The 20,404-nt window shown below is 43.1% G+C and overlaps 2 protein-coding genes and 1 non-coding gene across 3 annotated transcripts; 1 reads left to right on the top strand and 2 right to left on the bottom strand.

The window, feature by feature from the left end:
* Positions 1–432: 432 nt before the first annotated feature.
* Positions 433–15,428, bottom strand: LOC5503351 (TPR repeat-containing protein DDB_G0287407). The gene is made up of 26 exons (XM_048728872.1): positions 15,137–15,428; positions 14,219–14,479; positions 13,443–13,616; positions 13,004–13,147; positions 10,518–10,791; positions 10,156–10,263; positions 9,102–9,346; positions 8,283–8,441; positions 7,651–7,755; positions 7,159–7,226; positions 7,011–7,095; positions 6,601–6,740; positions 6,314–6,425; positions 5,879–6,015; positions 5,618–5,777; positions 5,363–5,458; positions 4,918–5,072; positions 4,563–4,656; positions 4,238–4,390; positions 3,953–4,074; positions 3,611–3,752; positions 3,226–3,337; positions 2,756–2,993; positions 2,319–2,526; positions 1,497–1,724; positions 433–1,029 (listed from the first exon to the last, which is right to left on the bottom strand). Exons 1-26 carry the CDS (start codon positions 15,152–15,154, stop codon positions 994–996), a joined length of 3,774 nt encoding a protein of 1,257 aa, XP_048584829.1. The 5' UTR covers positions 15,155–15,428; the 3' UTR covers positions 433–993.
* Trnap-agg lies at positions 9,838–9,909 on the top strand. Its single transcript has one exon. It is a non-coding gene; the product is annotated as a tRNA-Pro (tRNA).
* Positions 15,429–15,830: 402 nt separating the features above from the next.
* LOC116611341 lies at positions 15,831–18,179 on the bottom strand. Its single transcript, XM_032371711.2, has 2 exons — positions 17,108–18,179; positions 15,831–16,739 (listed from the first exon to the last, which is right to left on the bottom strand). The coding sequence occupies exons 1-2, from the start codon at positions 17,975–17,977 to the stop codon at positions 16,437–16,439; spliced, it is 1,173 nt and encodes a 390-aa protein (XP_032227602.1). The 5' UTR covers positions 17,978–18,179; the 3' UTR covers positions 15,831–16,436.
* Positions 18,180–20,404: the final 2,225 nt, after the last annotated feature.

Raw genomic sequence — 20,404 nt, forward strand, 5'->3', positions numbered from 1 at the left:
AGTTTGGCTATCCGACGGAGTTTTAGACTAGCAAAGGTCGCATGCGTGATCCGCACAATTGGCATCACGCTAGCCCGGTCGCAGCTCTAGATCCCACATGGATCTGAGCTGTGGTTTAAAGCACTTCGTTCGAGTCAAAGTCGCCCTGCAGTTTTTTTGCCGATGAAGTTTAACTGAGGCAAACCGGCTATGCCATGCTGACGAGTCCTAATAAGGACGAAACAGCTGTCCATGGTTGCCGAACTGCACGGGTAATAGACTGTGCTAGCGTCCCGTCTTGGCCCGACTGGTGCCAATGTGTGTATGCTAGTGTGCTTCTAAAGTCCAAATTTATGATTTATCATCACCAACAACTCAACAAACAAAATACTCTCATTTTTTCGACGTAATAATCACCTGTAGCACCATGGTTGGACACAGCTACGTGAAACGCTGGTTGCACTTTGTCTTTATTGTCTCCTTATTGCATCATAGCAAATTTTAAGTGTGAACATCTTACCTGGTTAACAAAAACTATTTAAAAGAACAAATGCCTAAAGATGTATACTGTCCTTGATTTGGCAAATCAATCAATGCAAGAGTTGACTCAATCAGTACACATGTCTGACATCGTTCAAATAAAATTTGATAAACGATATTCATCATTTTTGCATTTCTTTTCAGCGTCTTACATTTTTTTCAGACTTTCAAAAGCAAATTTCGTGTACCCCATGTTTATTATGTGCGCAGAGAGTAATCTGCTTGTTTCGCGTCGTATTTAAATTGTCTATATGACTGTAATGCTCTATATCTTGTCAAGGGGTGAAAGGAGAGTCTCGCCCCCACCCCCCCTCACCCACCCCCCTTCATCCGCGCGTGTGATCTCATGAAGTGACGTGTCGTGTCGCGGTTAAAGTGCATCTCTCCTTGTCCAATTCAATTGCTCCTAATATTCATTCATTGTTCATTCATAGGCCGAGTGTCGTATTCAGAGCTGCATCATCATTGGCTGCACTACATTTCGTTTAGCAGTTTCACCGTTGAGTTCAACTAGAAAAAAAATAATACAAATAAGTATCATTCATATTTTAAAAACTTCCCAAACTGCTTTAACAGTTTAAACAATTGAAAAAGAAGAAACAATGTTTAGTGATTACGTTTAAACATCAAGATAACTGCCGACATTAAGAAGCATGTTGTAGAAAATTCCTAAGTATACCTAAAATTACACTAAAATTGTATAAAGTGAACATAGACGGCGGTAAAACATTCAATACCGACAATAAAGATCTGATCTGATCTGCTCTGATGTCATTAATAGCTCCCCCATATACACACCAATGCTAGATAGCGCTGAAAATAATCAAGCTTTTCTGACGGAAATCCGGATAATCCAGTTCTATTGTACTAACCAGGCTTTCAACTGTTTCTTAATCACAGGTAACTTCAAGGTGCTAATGCTTAGAGACCCCCTCCCCACCCCCTCACACGCACACATATGCTCTCCCCCTACTTACCCTATTAAAAGCCTCCTCGTCACCAGTCTTCTCCGCTTGCTTCAGAGCTTTAGCGTACATCTCTCTGCCGTCATGAGGGCGCCCTGATAAACTGAGCATGCGCGCGTACAACTCAAGTGTCGCCACCTCGGGGTCGTCACCAGCTTTCATCAACTTCTGAAGCACTGCGCAAGCGGCCTTGTACTCCCTGTAGTGCGCATGCGCATCACTCAGATTATGCATAATGATCTGTGGCAAAAAATGGGTTCTTAATGAGTGTACTTGGTTTTGGTTTGAAAAGAAGAGACATCTCTTCTAATCTTAACATCCAGGAGCTTGATCGAACCTTGTTACCCAGGCAACCTCAACCTCAGGGTCTTATTGGTCGATAAATTCAAAATGGCGGTGGCTCAAAAATACCCCGGGAAAGGCTGCACCACTTAAGCACCTAAAGAGTACCACAGGGATCCCTAAGACACACAGGGATCCCTAAGACACACAGGAATCCCTAAGACACACAGGAATCCCAGAACGGCGGTCCGCAACCATCTAGTACACCTTTTTCTTGAATTTCTGGACTAAAATGACCCCAGAGAAGAGAAGTTTTCACACGGGAACGCGCCTTAATATCAAGCTTCTTTTAAAAAGTATCAACATTTGAATTGTTTTTATACGGGCAATCGTACTGATCTTATTTGAAACGTTGACATACATTTTAGAAGCGCCAAAATAGGTGGAGAATTATTCACCCGGGAACTTGGTGTGTCTCATCTCTTAACAACCGGGAATCTCCGAAATTTGACTAATCTCATTTTATCATCCGGGAGTTTTGGCAAGCCTCACCTTATCTTCCGGGAACTTGTTGTGCGCCTCAATGAGTATTTCCATGCCCTCTCGTTTGTGGTTTTCCTCGTTAAAGCTTTTATACGCGAGATTATATTGCTCCACGCCAAAGTCGCCATTTGCCAGGACTTGGAGCATGGACCGCGCGTTACCTGACTTGGAATATTTGACCTGTAGTCGGCCGAGCAGCATCTGGCTTTTGGGAAACCTGTGGAGAGTAATATGGGTATTAAATACACGGCATAAACATACCCGGAAACGGTCAAATGCTCGACTTGTATACCAAATACTGATTCAAAGTCCAGGCAGGCAGGCTCTATCCCCACGTTTACAAAGCAACGTGGTTAGCAAAAATCGAATTTAAATTAATAGAAGAAAGAATCAAGGAAATGAGCAGGCATGATAAACTTATGATAAAGGAAGTATAACGTGAATACTTTTTAATCGCGTGTTCCACACTGTGTTCAAAGGGCCTGGCTGGTCGTTCCGGTAGTTCGGAGTCCAGGAAGTCCAGTGCCGCGAAATCACGTTCCGTGGCCCAGCTTGCTTGTACAATTCGACTGAAAAGCTGGCGCGCTTCGTCGTTCTGTCCGCTGTTTAGATAATAGTCCGCCATTATCGCATTCATTTTCTGAATGGAGGTCTCCATACGGCCCGTTTTACTTTTCTCCTCACCTGAGAAAAACAAGATGGCTTATGTTCTTAACAATGACAATGACAATGACAATGACAATAACAATGACAATGACAATGACAATGACAACAGTAATAACAACAGTAATAAGGACAACATTATTGTGACGGAGACGACGACGACGACGACGACGACGACGACGATGATGATGATGATGATGACGACGATGATGATAATGAGCATGATGATTGTGATGATCGTTAGTGAATATACCTGCTTTCTTGAAGTATTCATGTGCTTCGTCTTTCTTGTCCATGACGAGGTAGCCAAGGGCCACATTTTCAAGGGCATTAAGGGTGTTTATATGACTCAGCCCTAGCGAAGCCTACAGATGCGAGTTATTTGTTAAACATCAAAGGTTTCAAAAAAATCTATAATGTTAACGTAACGTTGAGGTTGAATATATAGAATAAAAAACATATGAAAGGGGCTACTAGGCGAATCGCATTGTATTCTATTTTCAATACTTATGAGCTCGATGCCGTCGTGATAAAGTATCTCGTATAACCCACACGTACCTCGTATAACACCCACGTACCTCGTATAACCCCCACGTACCTCGTATAACCCCCACGTACCTCGTATAACCCCCACATACCTCGTATATCCCCACGGCTCGCTTAGCTAACTCCACGGCCTTGGCCGAGTCGCTGTACAGTACATAGGCCGAGTAGCTCAGCAGTGTCTGTCCGACCTCGTGATGGTTTGGGCCATAAGCGTTTTCACGGATCTCCAGCGCTCTGTCAATGAAACACATAAAGACATCAAAAATGGCTTAAAAATGATAAAGAGTGGGGATGGCCCTCAAACCAAAAAAACCCATAAAATTTTACATTATATTTTATTATATTAATATTTATTAACATGAAATGATGGTTCAGCATAGTATTTACAATTATTATCCATTATTCATATTCACGTCTTGTAAAAAGGGCCCTACCTTTGATAAAGAGGCTCTGCCTTCGCGTGCTTCCCTTCAAGTCGTCGGTAGATCATGGCTAGGTTAAGGATAGTTCCTCCCACATCCGGTGGCAGGTGACCAAAGAACACCTCATCGTACAGCTACAAAGAAAAAAAAAATACGTTCTGGTGGAATATTTGCTGTTTTTCACTCTCTAAGCGTCCTACTATGAGTGTTTCGGGACTTGCGACGTTTACCCGAGATGCACTCCGAGTGGTGTACAGAAATCTGTATGCAAATAACGGCAAATAGAGAAGAGTTTACCTTCAGCGCCTCCTCGAATGAGTTGGCGGCTTTGTTGTATTCACCCATCGAGAAGTGCGTGACGCCGATGTTATTGTGCAGTTCAGCGATCTCCTTTAGCCCTGACTTTGCTTCGTGATGCTTCTCCAACGCTTTGTTATAAAATTCCTCCGCCTGAAAAGCGGGAGCATCGAGAATTCCTTAAGAAATATTTACTTGATTTACTGTTACATATGTCTTGCGAGCACTAGAATGTACTTGAGCGTGCGAATATTGGGCTAAAATGCTGTGGGTAATATTCTGTTTACGAGAGGACCATTGGTTTCCCCGTCCAAACAGTACTCACTTCTTTAAATTTGTTTTGCCGGTAGTTGAGCACGCCAAGGCCATTATAGCCAACCGCTAGATAGTAGGCTCCACGCTCCCACTTTTCGGCGAACCTAGCAAGAACCACACACATGACAGGGTAAGAAGCTTGCGACAAGATTTGGAAGGACACGGGAGTTGTAAAGATAATATTATAACAAAACTAATGATCCTAATCAGTCTAGCTTCTCTGTTGTGGGGTCTCAACACTGATATCCTTCTGGCTCGTATACCCCGTATATAAATACCTTAAGATGCGACAGTTATTACACATTCCTAACAATCTTGTTGGCCAGGGAGTGATCAAGGAGCCATCGAAGTATTTTAATCCTTACTTTTCCTTGATATGCAGCACTTCTCTATGCATGGTATCTGCTTTATCAAACTGCTCCGTGTCGACGTAGAGACATGCCAGGGTGTTGGCGATATTCACGTAACGCTCGGCTGCGTCGGCGTCGGTCTGGATGGCATCCTCGCCGTACAGAGCTCGCTGAGACAAAGTCAATATCAAATTGTATCAAAATGGCAGCTGCTATGAGAAAGCAAATGTGGGCCTTTCCCGCTTTGCTAAAAAAACAGGTAAAAAGTCCATTTTATAACTGAATTGCGTAGCTTGGGGTGAGCGAAAAAGCGTCCAATAAAAAAAGGGCGGGGTTGCGGGAAGACGGGTGCCCGCGCCCCCCCTGTGCGCTTGCCTGCGGCTTCCCGTTCGTGGTGCATTCGAAAATGTTGTCGCTGTCTTTTACGCTTATAGATCATACATTCCACAAGCTCGCCAACCTCCATTTGTAGGGCTCGTTCGAGAAGCGGCTCCACAGAGCTGAGATATCCTGCATTCTCGAGGAACTGGGCCAGCTCGTACACAAAGTGAGACATCTAGAGACAGCAACAAGAGTTAATAAAAGTGAAAACAAACGTTAGGTCGGCTGGGTAAATAGCATTTATTATTCCGAATCACTTGACGAAAAGATTAGTTAGATCGTGTGCTTCAAGGACAGCCCCCTACACAGGGTGCCCAACATACACGAATCATACCTTTCTTAGTGCGCTTTTCTGGTCATTTCCCTTATCGATGGCTTCATTGTAGAACAATATCATCTGGTCGTCAATCACTTTTTTTTGCTTAGCAACGATTGTGTCACCATCCAGCCCGGATACAGCCCAGTAATTGGCCAAATCGTATTGATCAAGACCACTGAAATATAAGGGCGATAAAATGTAAATAGGATGTGTAAGAATTAGGGTTGATATGTTAACAGCCATTATTTTTCATATCTACCATCACTTTTGCTTCACCTTCTGAGAGAGTAGAAGACGGCGGGGTGAAGCAGGCAAGCCACGAGCCGATCGCTATCTCCCAGGTTCTTCAGCAGCCAGGATAGCTCCTTGAGCACTCGCGTGGGAATAGTGGTATCGTACATCAGACTACGCCCCTGTCGATAACAAATTATCACCTTCTACCACAAGAGAAAACCCAGGGGTGGGTATTACCATGGCGGAGGGTAGTTATCGGGCTCGAATTTAAACACGTTCTCTTTTTTTCTAGGGGGGGGGGTCCCTGCTAAGTTTTTGTTGGTATATAATTAAGGGTTGAGCATTTCTTGAGTGGTTAGCCTCTAGTCTTGATATTTTTGGTCTCGGCTGGACACCACTTTCATGTTTATAGCCCCCATCACCCCTTCCCCTACTAGGAGAGAAGAAGGAGATAACAGTTGATGATCAGTCGCTTACCCCAAGTTTCTCCTCGAAGTAATTCACCACCTTTACGATGAACTCTTTGCGCTTTTCGCTGCTTTGGCAATACCGCTCTTGCACAGCGTCACGGAGCTCGTCGTACGCAAAACTGCAGGAAAGGCGCACAAAACTTGTTTTCATTTGGTACGTGTAGTACAAGTCGAGTCGAGTGGTCGCTTGAAAAAGGTGGATGAACGGTAAAATGCTTCCCACACAAGTGATGTTCTAATAATATTGGAACGTTCTTATAATGGTTTGATTCTCTTATGACCTTGGGGTCTTACTTGTATAAGCCGGAGCGAAAAACCAGGAAGTCATCGAGCGCGAAATAGAGAGCAGACCAGTTCTGATCGCTGATCTGTAATATGGACTTGAGCTCGTTCTCAGATAAACCTTGTCTACATACCAGAATACAGCTCAGGACCTGAATGAGCCAGGAAACGGTAAACAATCTTAGGTGGCAACTCCGAGACAGAGGAGAGACCATACATGGGGAAAGACTTGAGCACAATACGAACTAATAAAAGGACATTTTACACATGCTAGCTAAATGCTAGCCGCCTTCCTAATTGCAAATTGGATATGAGTGGCTAATGACCGAGGTAAAACTGGCTTTGTGTCACCACAGGGACCCCAGATCCATAAAATATTCCCTATGAAGAGTGCTATAGAGTGGGGTCTAGGCTTGAATTACCTGTTCTATCAAGTTGCCGTCAAAGTCCTCGGGATTGTAATCAGTTTCCAATCGTTTGAGAAACTTTGTGAACAATCCCTTAGTGCTGCAACAGACAGGAAAGGAAATAAGCTTCCGGATGATAGTGTCAGGTTTAGCTTATACTCACTCGTTGGCTTCCAACAGATCGTCGATGTACGCATCTAGCTGGAAAAATTCTCCAAAACTCAGCAATTCCTGAATCGAGCAAAAGACATAGTCAATAAGATGCGGTAATTGGCATCTACTGATCTATCCGTCTATTGATCACGGCTAAACTCACTGAAAACGGCAGTATAAACAGCCGAATTTATAGCATCCTTTGGAAACCCAGGGGTATTTCCCTCTAACGTTTAGAGGGAAATACCCCTGGGTTTTAGAGGTTGAATTAATAGACAATTAATGAATTGTTATCCCAGTGAGAAGCCCAAAACAGTTATAAGAAATATTTGGCGGCTTTCCTAGACGTCCTTTATAAATGTATAAATAGACTACTTTTCAGAACGTTCATTTTCACTGGCGCCAACCGCCTTCAGTGCAATTCATCATGGGAAGCGTGGACACTGTGCATGGTTAATGGTCATATCTCCCTGGCTCATGGTTTGTTAAGGAGAATTCTCACCTGAAGTAACGTTTTCAAGTAAAGAGGATTCTGGGTCTGTTGCTTCTGGAATATTCTCTCGCGTTGCTGTGTTGACAGGGTTTTCCCGCGAATTTTCAACGTCGCCTAACGAGAAGAGTGAAAAAGCTGACGTTACGCGGAGAGGAATGTGTGCAAATGCGATAATTTTTTTTATATATATATACACCTATTTCACAAAAGGTTGTCAGTGGAGAATGGCAAATGGTAAATGGATTATGGGTACTTATTATTCGTAAAATTAAAGGTGTTAAATAAAGTCCAGAAATGTGTCAGAGCCAAGCATCCGTAACCTTTAATGGATAATTGTTTTGATTTCTCCATATTCTTCGAGACGCATGGTTACTTTAGGTCTTAGAACTGGCATTTGCCAATCGCCTTTTGCCATATACACTGACAACCTTTATTGAAATAGGTGTATATATAATGGTTGCAGATAATGCAGATATATGCTGAAATAGCAAAAAGACTGTTTTACGATAGGGGAATTTGACTCGTCCGTTAATTTATATCCGCGTACTTGATTCTGATTGGCAAAATTCCTGCTTGAATAAGAAGGTTCGTGTATATTTCACCAGTGCTATTACTTCATATGAGAGAGTTCATATTTTTACCAGTGCTATCTCTTCACGCTCGCTGTGCTGAAGTGCAGCTATGGATATGGTCTCACAGCCTCTGGTCTCAAGTTCCCGTATATTGGCTGTGTCGGAGGCAAGCGTCGATGCAACTAGATGGGCTCCATGTGGTAGGTCTTTAGGGAGCCAATAAAGAGCCTGGGGTTGATCAGATATGACACAATAAGTAGAATTCCATATAAGGTAGCAACCAAGACTAGAAGATGCCATATTTGGTAATAAAGACTTCACTAGAATGCCGGATAAGTCAATATTTAATTAAGACCCTGTCCCCACGTATCCGTTTTCGTTTGAAAACGCACCCTTTTTATTACGGATACGGGTATCGTCCACACGTAAACGCGAAAACGATAACCGAAAACGGAACGATTTGAAAACGATCTCCAGAGTGGAACAATTTGAAAACGATAACGTATCGGTGCCGTGGGGATGGACGAAAGCGGAACCTTTCGAAAACGATGGCGTGATTCAATTTGCGCGTGCGATGTAAACAAGCAAAATACTGGGTCTACGCATGCGCTGTAGAGCTTGTTATCGTTTTCGTATCGTTTCTGCGTTTTCGTGGGGACGGGTCGTATCAAAACGAAGACGCTTCGTGTGGACGCGGATCTTTTTGAAAACGGAACAAAAAGGTTGCGGTTTCAAACGAAAACGGATACGTGGGGACAGGGTCTAGTGAAATACCAAAAGGCTTGGCTAGGCCCCTAGTCCGAAATCATTTACAACAACTAGTATTATTGTAAACACTTGTTGGAAGACGAGCTGACAAATTAACCAAACTGCTGTTATTAGCAATACCTTCATTGTTTGTCCCGTCACGTCCACTTTGTTCAACGCATCAACCACAAGGAAAACACTAGCTCCAGTCTCCGTGAGCTTCGCAGTTAGCGCCCGAATCTTCCTTATAAGGTCAGGCTCGTTATCACTGCTAGCAGCTCTCAGGCCTTCATCCAAGGGACCGAAAGTGACGTTATTATTGATCTGCTTTTCTTGGACTTCCTCAAACAGCTCGTTCACAAGTCTCGAGAGGAGAAACTTTGGAACTGTGGAAATGACAACTCTAACAATTAATTGATCCTAAAACGCATGGGACGTCCCATAAACGACGCGTTCCTTTTTATTACGAAAAGAGAGCGACACAATACAAAGTTGTGTAATACAAAATTGAATCATCAGTGTAGATAAGATTCATTTTTTCGCTCAAAATAAACATTAAACACATTCTAAAATGTTGGTTGCTTAGGTAACCCTTTAAATTGTCCTTTGCGCGAAAAAGGATTATTCCTGGATCATTTGCGCATTCCTCCGCTCTTATTAGTAAAAGGCAAAATCATTTAGAGAAAAAAATATAATAAAAATCTAAAAAATGAAACAAAATGAACAAAACGAGCAACAACAAGGTATTAGATATTTTGTTTTGTTTCGTTATAACAGGTTTCTTTTTTCTCTTCCAATCCCCTGACAAGGACGTCGAACAGGTAACGTATTAATGAATAAATAAATATAGTTTCCCTTCCACTTTCATTCAGTTAACGGCCCGATGGTCTAGAGGTATGATTCTCGCTTAGGGTGCGAGAGGTCCCGGGTTCAATTCCCGGTCGGGCCCCTTTTTTTGGCCAAACGATTAATACACACAAAACCGTTACAAAAGGATAAAATATATAATGATCTAAACCATAGATAATAATTTTGCGCAAGACAAAATAATATTTCTTGCTCATTTGAAATTATAATTTTAAAGATGGTCCTCCAACCCGTTTTTAAAGAAAGTCTAAAATATGGAATTCCATTCTTACAGGAGAGAGTAGCCTTTAGAAAAAGGTTTTACATTGAACTTTTCAGATAATTTTACCTGTGCTTTCGCTGGATGAGCCCACAAAATGATAGACAATTACGTCAGTGGGGTGACGAAGTTGATGAGCCGTTATCCAATTGCTGAGTAGACATGATTTTCCGCTACCTGATGACAATATGCAAAAATGCTTTTTACATGACCAACGCCTAGTGCCTTACAAAATAAGTGAGTTGCCTATGTGTGTGCTGGTCATATCTCAAAGAACGACAAGAAGAAGAAGAAATAAAAATGTGGTAGCGACTTTGTGAAACTACAATAAAAGGCGAATAATCACAAAGATTCATGGAATAATCACGAAGATTCATGGAATAATCACGAAGATTCATGGAATAATCACGAAGATTCATGGAACGACTCACCTGCATTTCCTAGAACAACAATTGGCCTGCTCTGCCCCTTGGTTGATAAATGTCTGTCAATCATGGATATGTACTTAGCCCCGCCCACGTAAGCCCCGCCCATGCCAAGCCTACTGGCTAGGAACACGTCATGTTGGACGTTCTCGAGGTCTTGTTCCTTAAGGGACTCGGCAGGGGATGCCAGGAGCACCTCGTTAAAGTATTTCTTGATAGTCTCAAACATAAGACGAGCACCTTCCTGGGGAGTCGCGTAACTCATGTGCACTGCTAAACACTACGGATACAAATAAAACAACACCTGCTGTTTAATCACTTAAACCAATCTAGAACCTGTGTAACCCCCTTCGCTCCCTCCCGTCCCCTTAAGTTAGGGAAGGACCATTACAAAAGTGAAGAGGGGGGGGGGGGGGGGGTTACAGTCGTGCATGTTTTTTTTCGTTTGCCTCCAAGACGTGCATGATTTTCTATCGTTGTATTCATTTTTTGGGCTTCGGGCTGGTTCGGGCTGCATGCATTTTTTCCCAGGCTTTTCATCGTATATGAATTTCCTTACCCACCCCTCTCTTGACTTTTCTAATGGTCCGTCCCTCTCAGTACTGCACTTTCGTCTTTACCCCTCGTGTTATCCTCTTGTTATGCCTTGCCAGTCCCACGCTTCTCTCCCCCCTCCCCACAGTACGGCCTTATCCCTCATGACTTGCCAGTCCCACGCTTCTCTCCCCCTCCCCACAGTACGGCCTTATCCCTCATGACTTGCCAGTCCCACGCTTCTCTCCCCCCTCCCCACAGTACGGCCTTATCCCTCATGACTTGCCAGTCCCACGCTTCTCTCCCCCCTCCCCACAGTACGGCCTTATCCCTCTTGACTTGCCAGTACCACGCTTCTCTCCCCCTCCCCACAGTACGGCCTTATCCCCCCATGACTTGAAAGTCCCACGCTACTCCCCCCTCCCCACAGTACGGCCTTTTCCCCATGACTTGCAAGTCCCACGCTACTCCCCCCTCCCCACAGTACGGCCTTTTCCCCATGACTTTCCAGTGCCATTCTACTCTCCCCCCTCCCCACAGTACGGCCTTTCCCCCATGACTTTCCAGTGCCATTCTACTCTCCCCCTTCCCCACAGTACGGCCTTATCCCTCATGACATTCCAGCCGCACGCTACTCACCCCTCTCCCCACAGTAAGGCCTTACCCCCCCCCTCCCAGGAATTGTTAGCTCCACGCTTCTCTCCCCTCTCCTCGCAGTACGGCCTTATCCCTCATTACTTGCCAGTCCCACGCTACTCTCTCCCTCTCCCCACAATAAGGCCTTACCCCCCTCCCAGGAATTGTTAGCTCCACGCTTCTCTCCCCTCCCCTCGCAGTACGGCCTTATCCCTCATTACTTGCCAGTCCCACGCTACTCTCTCCCTCTCTCCACAATAAGGCCTTACCCCCCCTCCCAGGAGTTGTTAGCTCCACGCTTCTCTCCCCTCTCCTCGCAGTACGGCCTTATCCCTCATTACTTGCCAGTCCCACGCTACTCTCTCCCTCTCCCCACAATAAGGCCTTACCCCCCCTCCCAGGAGTTGTTAGCTCCACGCTTCTCTCCCCTCTCCTTGCAGTACGGCCTTATCCCTCATTACTTGCCAGTCCCACGCTACTCTCTCCCTCTCCCCACAATAAGGCCTTACCCTCCCTCCCAGGAGTTGTTAGCTCCACGCTTCTCTCCCCTCTCCTCGCAGTACGGCCTTATCCCTCATTACTTGCCAGTCCCACGCTTCTCTGCCCCTAAAGTACGGCCTTACCCCCCCCCCCCCTCCCAGGAGTTGCCAGTCCCACGCGTTTCTTCCCTCTCTCCACAGTACGACCTTTTTCCCCCATGACTTTCCAGTGCCATTCTACTTCCCCCCCTCCCCACAGTACGACCTTATCCCTACATGACTTTTCCAGTCCCATGCTACTCTCCCCTCTCCCCACAGTACGGCCTTACTTGCCAGTCCCACGCTTCTCTCCCCTCTCCCCACAGTACGGCCTTATCCCCCTATGACTTGCCAGTCCCACGCTTCTCTCCCTCATAGTACGGCCTCCCCCCCCCCCCCCCTCCCAGGAGTTGCCAGTCCCACGCTTCTCTCCCCTCTTCCCACAGTACGGCCTTATCCCCCTATGACTTGCCAGTCCCACGCTTCTCTCCCCCATAGTACGGCCTTCCCCCCCTCCCAGGAGTTGCGAGTCCCACGCTTCTCTCCCTTCTCCCCACAGTACGGCCTTATCCCCCTATGACTTGCCAGTCCCGAGCTTCTCTCCCCCATAGTACGGCCTTCCCCCCCCCCCCCCTCCCTGGAGTTGCCAGTCCCACGCTTCTTTCCCCCAAAATAAGGCCTTACCCCCCCCCCCCCCAGGAGTTGTTAGCCCCACGCTTCTCTCCCCTCTCCCCACAGTACGGCCTTATCCCACATGACTTGCCAGGCCCACGCTACTCTCCCCTCACAGTACCAACTCCATACCTTATCCCATGTGTCCTCTACTCTGCGCTTCAGATTATCCAGTAGCTCGGCAGCGTTTGGTCCATCTGTGATGGCGCGGAATTTGCGAATTTGTTGCTGGTCGTCTTTTGCAAGGGCTTCTTCAAGTTTCTTGTCATCATACGCCTTGATTAGAACATAAACTGTTAAAATTTGCTCTTTTAACAGGACACAGGAGGCACGAGATCCGCCTCACCTTCGCAGCTCAGATCAAAAGTTCTCTGATTGTATAACCCGACGAGTTTTATAAAAACTTCCTTTATCTTTTCTAACTATTCACTACATATGAATGCATAAGACACATTTGTAAGTAGAATAGCAATTATTATAATTACTTGTCCAAGATGCTCAGACCGCCGCTTGATTGCGTATAAGCGAGCCTGTCAGGTGGCTCGGTTCACATGGCGTCATAATATCTTACCTTATCCCTGAAGAAGAAGCAAGCAGGCCGTGCTCCAGGGTTCCTTAGGTGACCGTGAAGGAATTCCAGCTCGGTGACCGCGCGGTCCCGGTACTCGTTCACCCACGGGTACTTGACGGCGGCCACGTCAAAGCTCTTCTGCAGCAGCTCATTGTTGCCATGCCAGCCATAGCGCTGGTAATATACAGTGTTTAATTGTCATAAAAAACGGCTTTGTCAGCTGGTGTTTTAGCAAAATACAAAATATAAGTAAGCCTCTTTTGCTATCGGCTGTTTTGAAAGGGTATGCGAAACATATAACTTTGTTTACAGAGGGTTATTTCGAGATTTCTTCACATATGTCTTCAAATATCGGATACAAACAATGGCAAAAGTAGACAGACTAAGGCTATTTAATGTAGTAAAGTTACTAAAGTAACTAACGTAACCAAGCCCCGTCTCTCCCCCCCCCAAGTCATGATCAGAGACCACAATACCTTACGGTCACTAACAAATAGCTCGCCTTACCGGCGTAATCCCTTGGTTGCGGAAAGAAGCATTCTGAAGCAGCGGCAACAAATGTTTCATGGAGTCGAAATGAGAGCGAAAATGCTCCACTCTGAGAGGTATCCCAGGGCATGCTTTGTATAAATCGTGAAGGCTTCCTGAACGTTTAAGTCCAAACATTTGCTGCGAATCAAGGCATCTTTTGGTGGGGGATGCTCCTCATGGTCATTTTAGCACAACTCCTCGGTCCTGCCCCTCCCTCCCTCCCTAAGTCATGTTTGTTGTCATACCTGCCCAAAGAAGCCAACAATCATGTCGGAGCGGTCCATCTCGCTCAGGCAGACCTTGATTGTGACGGCGCTAGATGACATCTCGGACGTGATGCCCCACCGCAGGTCCACAGGGATGAACTCGTAGCCCGCCTTGCTACACATGCTCTCAAGCTGAGGCCAGTATTTCTTAGTGAGCTCCTCCCTCTCTTCCTCCAGCCCGCCGAATGGCGAGCTAAAGAACACGCGCGCTGTCTTGCGCAACATGTGCGTGCGCCGACGCTGCAAGAGGGTGCAAACTTGTTTTACCACAGGGAACCCAAAATTATATTTGCTAGTTGTTTGGGAGCTTAGCTGTGTAACCCCTTATTAAAAAAACATTAAATCGTCAGACATTTTGTGGGGAAATACGGGAAATTTTAAAACTGAGAAAAAGAAAACGTATAACTTACCCGTGGTTCGTGACGTTATACATTAGCGTGACAGTGTTTTTAACATATATCCTTTCGTGACTAAGTTTAATCAATTAGGGATAATGATTTTCGTATCTCTTCAATAAAACCTCAAAACGTAGATCATTCGAGATAACTGCAAATGACTTTCCTTGTCATTCTTATTCATTCTTAAATTTACTATTATTATCACACAGACTCATGCCGAATTTCTTTACAGTCTGGGGTGAAGTTATGTGTATTATTTGTATTCGAGAAAGGTCTTTCCAAATCAGAATCATTTATTTTCATACAAATTACAATCTTACCCTGCAGAGAAGTTAGATCATTTAATCTGTCATTTATCACTAACTCGACACCAAATATACTAGAGGCAAATTTAACGTTCGGGGATAATATTAAAGCACCTACTATAGATGCTACAAATACGAAGAGAAGAGAATTTTACAGACTAAAAAACCAATAAGTATAGCAATAAAGACCCCACCTGTAGTCTTGAGGTCATCGTTTCACCAGATCCAATAAACTTACTGGCACCTATTCTCGAAGTTAGTTGAGCTTAGTAGATGTTAGTTAGTAGATGACTGATTCTATTCATTCCTACTATACTCTATGGGCTGACGTATGCAGGCGTTATCCTCCAGTGCTTCTATTCTCGCATCAATGCATTGCATATAATTGACTGCTGATGATGAAGCCGTCAGCAACCTGCCAAAATGCTGTGACCTAAAGACAGTAAGAATTAAAGGCGCTGAATGCGAGTGTAAACGAACTTATAATATGTCGAGATCCCGTTACTGATGCTACTTGCGTGACACAACTGTCGTTGTGATGACGACAGTGACGCACCTTACTATTATGCGTGGTGGCAGCCAGCAGTTTTCTCGCCTGGGTCTATGTACATCTGAAAAATTTGAAATCGGGAACCTGTTGTCCGTTTTAAATTAAAAGGATTTCATTATTATTTTTTGTTTCACAGTTCGACGTTTGGCCCTATTTCGACCCTTTTTTCTAATTCTTTTAATCTTTAAAACCGCGCTCCTCAAAAAGGCAAATTTCCAATGCGTGATGAGCAAATAAAATTGCCTATTTTTCAGTTCGCGTGCTTTAGTTACAATATTTGTACAGTGGTATTCAGCAACGTTCACAAGAATCTTGGGATCAGAAACAGCTTCTTTAACTTTCATGATTCATTTCTTTTTTAATATTTTTTCCAGGCCAGTCTCTTACAGCTAATATGATAATACTAATATAGCAATCCTAATATAAATTTTCATAATATACAGTAATATGCAGTAATATACATTTTCATAATGGGTTAACTCTATAATCAAAGCTTGGAGCTGGATCAAACGAAATATAATGATCAGATTTAAGTAATATATTTATCATTTCCTTTTTTAATTTTTTCTTCTCAGGCCAATATCTAACAGTTAAATGTATTATAATAATACTAATATAACAATTCTAATATTGATCTTTGCTTAAACAAGCTCCCTGATCAAAGTAACTATATAATTATTATATATTATGTAATTTATTTTCAGAAATGGGTGAACATTAAAAGTGCTCCCCTTCAGTTGGTGCAAAGGCATGCTTTATCAGGCAACATTTCAATTGCTATAATCTAAATGTGAATTTCCATATTTTCATATATCTTTTGAAGCACAATGTCTTTTTTATATATATAGAAAGTATATACCATGTTCATAGTTGTGCTATGATACTTGGAATTGACATAAAAATAGTTTCTTTTCCTAATAATTTAATAGAAAATATCAAACTTGCTAAGATCTGACCCACTCCCCTCCCTTACACTTCCTATCTGGCTCCATAAACCTGTCATGGTGGAAGTAGGCCTTTAGTAACTCAAATGGGTGGTTTGGGCAGGTAGAGTTTACTCCCATAAACATGCAAGTTCTAAGAGGATAGAGATCTGTCTTTTGGTACACTTTGTCGTCCTCCTCTGAAGGGTCATCAATAGTTTTACCACGGTCATAGAAATGGTAGAAATCAATGTGTCCCTCCCCTTTAATAAGGCGTCCTAGAGGCTCTTGGAATGAGCATTGGTCAACCATGGATGGGGTGACCTGAAAACAAGATGCGTTAGATTGATAAGAGTTATAATTATGATAAGTGTTAATTGTTGCTATAAGTATGATAATGATTATTGGGATTTTTTAAAAAAAAATTCACCTATTACAGGCCTGTAGCCGAGCGGGTCCAGAAGAACCACCACTCAACTGGAAGGTCCGCTCTTATGAAGAAAAATTGGGATTACTGTGAGCTAGGACAAGCTACCTAAGAGAACATGGTCCGATAAATGGGTAAACGAAGCCCCTGGTTACAGGCTTGTATTAGCTATACTTCTTTCAAGAACATGTCACTATATCAGTAATGTGGTGCTATTTATTTTGGAGAGGCACAATGGTATACATTAGAATGTCTCCCAACTTACCCCACCATCACACTTGTAACGCTTTCTTGATGTGGAAGGAATATCCAGATCAAACTCTGGCTGAATCACCAAGCGCATTTTACCATCAGTATTGTTAAAGTCCCGTTTGACAGCAATTTCTTTCATCTTAGGAAAAAAGTTAACATCCATAAGGAGATCCATGTCTGAGTCATATGGAATAATGTCTTGGTTGCGTAGCTGGCCTAGCTGGGTTCCAGCATACAATATATACTCAATCTTATGTTTTGCTGCCATTTTAACCCATTCCTTAAAAAGTTCAAACAGAACTGGCCTCCAAGGGTTTGGCGAGCAGTTTGTGTCACCGTAAATGTATTTGGTGGGTGCTATGTAAGCTGGTGTAGTGGAAGTTGCGCCCTCATTAGTTGGTTTCTGTGTTACTGCTAAAGTTGTCAGATGAAGAGAAGTGATCTCTTTTGGTGTCGCTGTAGGATGGCTGTTGGTAACTTCCTTCGCATATTCAACAAGCTTTGTTTTGATATCCATACTTGATATTTCAATTTTATCCTTTAGACCCTTTCTGTTCCAATTTATTGTATCTCCTCCTTTTAGTCGTTTCCTTTTCAGTTTTTTTCTCTGATTCTTTTTTCTGCTACGCGCCATCCTCTCGAGTGTATCTTCGTTACGTTCCGCCTGATCATAGTCAAGATGCTTACTGCTAGTACCACCAGTAGTAGAAGATGCACTATCGTCTGTCTTAATTCGACTGCGAGGGGGATCGTCCCAAATCGAAACACGGCCAGTTCGAGGCGTCGATCCGTACACACTTGTAATGTACCAGAGTGCTAACAAGACAGAAAGCCCAAGAACCAACAAAGTCAGAAATAGCTTGATGATTGGCCTGAACCCCATAGCTGAATTTGGTTTTTGTGCGATGAAATACGGACACACTACCAAGTCAATTTGCGCAATTCTGCCAAATTCTATCGAATACGCGTTACGTACACTCTTGCTGGCATTATGGGGTCGCCATGCTATAGTTTTAAATTATACGTGTACTCTGCTCCGACGGTATCCGACATTACGCTATGACCGCTGTCCAAACAAAGACGATATTCAACAGAAGCCACAGCCTACCCGCATTGACATTTGAGAGCGCCCGCAAAGTACGCCAGTATCGCCGTATTTCGTGGGAAGGTCAAAATACGCAAATCTGCAAAAATAGGTATACATAACCTAGATTTCGAGTAAGTAGAGTAAACAGAGTGCATGTATTTAATTTTGTAAATTTCCAGTTTCTGGCGGAATGATTACCGGGAAATGGAGAAATGCTTTCTTATCAGCATGTGTGGTCTTTCCAACGCATTATACCATTACGAGGATCAAAGAAAATGCAAATCGAAACAAATAGAATATAGCATTTTACAAGAGCATATATAAAACCTTGCACAATTACACTCTTTATTTAAACCTCATTTCGTACATACAATGTTTTATTTCCACGAAATGATGTCATTTTTCCTTTATGATTTCTTGAGTCTTCATGAGTCTTCAACCTCAACTCGCTGTAAAGTTTCCTTTTTACATATTCAGCAAAGGGAAAGGTAATTATTTATCGGGGAGAGGGCTGCTAAGTTGAATTTTTTTCTGGTTCAAATATTTCGTCCATCTCCTAATCTAAAGCACAAAAATGGTGACCCTCCCCCCAAAAGGCGACCAAAAATTAAGGCCCTCTCCAGAACAACAACAACCAAAAAAAGGCTAAAAAAGCGTATTGGTTAGTTTAGAGTAAATTATACTCTAATTGCTAGATACGTACGGCACGTTCTTCCATATAATTATATGAGTGTAGAGACCACAAATGTAATAAACACCCACAATTGTAATAAGAAGTTGCCCACAAATGAAGTCAACCCACAATTGTAATAATGAGCAACCTGTGACGTACGAACAAATAAAGGCGATTGGGCACTTTTGGTTTTGTTTCGAGTCCATTTTTCAGGGTGTAAATACTATTGTACAGGGGGTCCGGGCGGAGGCATGCTTCCCGGTGATAATTTTGCTATTTACAAATATATAAAATGTACATTATTATTAAAACCAAAATGGAAAATAGCATCATAAGCTCCTCCCCAACTGAAATCTTGGTTACATAACTTTTCATACCACCATTCCCGAAAAGTTAGAAGGGGGGGACTTTGATATGAATTTGAAATTGATCAGAATACCAGTTCAAAAAATAAAGCCCTCCCCCAAACTCTGTATCAAAATTTGAGGCCCTCCCTCAAATCGACGCTCAAAAATCGCAACCCTCCCCCAAACATAGCAGCCCTCCCCCCGTTATTAAATAATGACCCTTCCCTAAACCTTTTTTCATAAACATTATTTACATAATAAAATCCGCTGACTTGACTTTTTCTCCGTGAAAGTCTATTACGTTATCGATATACTTCCTCTCAAAGTTGTCCGAGTCGCCGGGATTCCATAGCCGTTTCTGATTGAAGTGTTGGATGCAAACATAGAAAAAACGGCGGCCATCTCACGCTTCCAGTCCCCTTCAGAGACGATCCCACCTACACGAGCGCACATACGAGCTGCACCTACATTATGGAACGCTCTCCCTTCAAATCTTCGCACCATCAATTGCAGTATCTTTAATTTTAAAGCACAACTTAAAACTCATCTTTTTAAATTAGCTTTTAACACTTGATATCACATAATCATCAATATAAAGAGATTTTTATTTTATTTTTATTATTTTATTTTTTATTCAATATTTTTCCTATGAATCTATTATTTCATATTATTTTTTATTATAATTGTAAATTTTATTGTATATATTAGTTCAACACTTAGTTATATTGTAATGCGCTTTTGATCATTATATGAAAATAGCGCAATATAAATTGATAAATTATATTATTATATTATAAATTATCCCAAGCTGCTTCGCGAACTTCATGATAAAGCCCTCCTTCTGCTCGGTTAATTCCTCGTAGCGGGCAATTGCGTGGAAAAAGCAGTTGGGAACGTGCTGTCGACTAAGAAGACAGCCTTCTCCATGTTTATCAACCAATAAATCGTAAAGGACCAGTAGAAACCGCGCCTGAATGGCATGTGCGAGTACTGCAGGGTCCGACCACACCTTAGTTCATAGGGCCTGTTCAGTAGTCGAGAGAACTAATTATAGCCTACATACCACTCGTCTAGGCGGAGAGCTGACATTAGCTAATAGAGATAATACTGATGGTCAACAAATATACGGAGCAGGCTCTCATTGACTGAATAGCAGTTCCGGTAGCAAAATATCGTTTTGGCTTTTGGTTCAGCCATCTGAAG

The sequence above is a fragment of the Nematostella vectensis genome, chromosome 6 (genome assembly GCF_932526225.1).
Source record: "Nematostella vectensis chromosome 6, jaNemVect1.1, whole genome shotgun sequence".
NCBI classification, from domain to species: Eukaryota; Metazoa; Cnidaria; class Anthozoa; order Actiniaria; family Edwardsiidae; genus Nematostella; species Nematostella vectensis.

Coding starts and splice junctions, on each gene's coding strand:
- LOC116611341 (XM_032371711.2), bottom strand. CDS start 17,977: ATGGGGTTCAGGCCAATCATCAAGCTATTTCTGACTTTGTTGGTTCTT. Junction 16,740..17,107: donor GTTACAAGTGTGATGGTGGG/GTAAGTTGGGAG, acceptor TCTTGTTTTCAG/GTCACCCCATCCATGGTTGA.
- LOC5503351 (XM_048728872.1), bottom strand. Junction 6,741..7,010: donor ACGGCAACTTGATAGAACAG/GTAATTCAAGCC, acceptor TGGCTCATTCAG/GTCCTGAGCTGTATTCTGGT. Junction 2,527..2,755: donor GTGGAACACGCGATTAAAAA/GTATTCACGTTA, acceptor TACTCTCCACAG/GTTTCCCAAAAGCCAGATGC.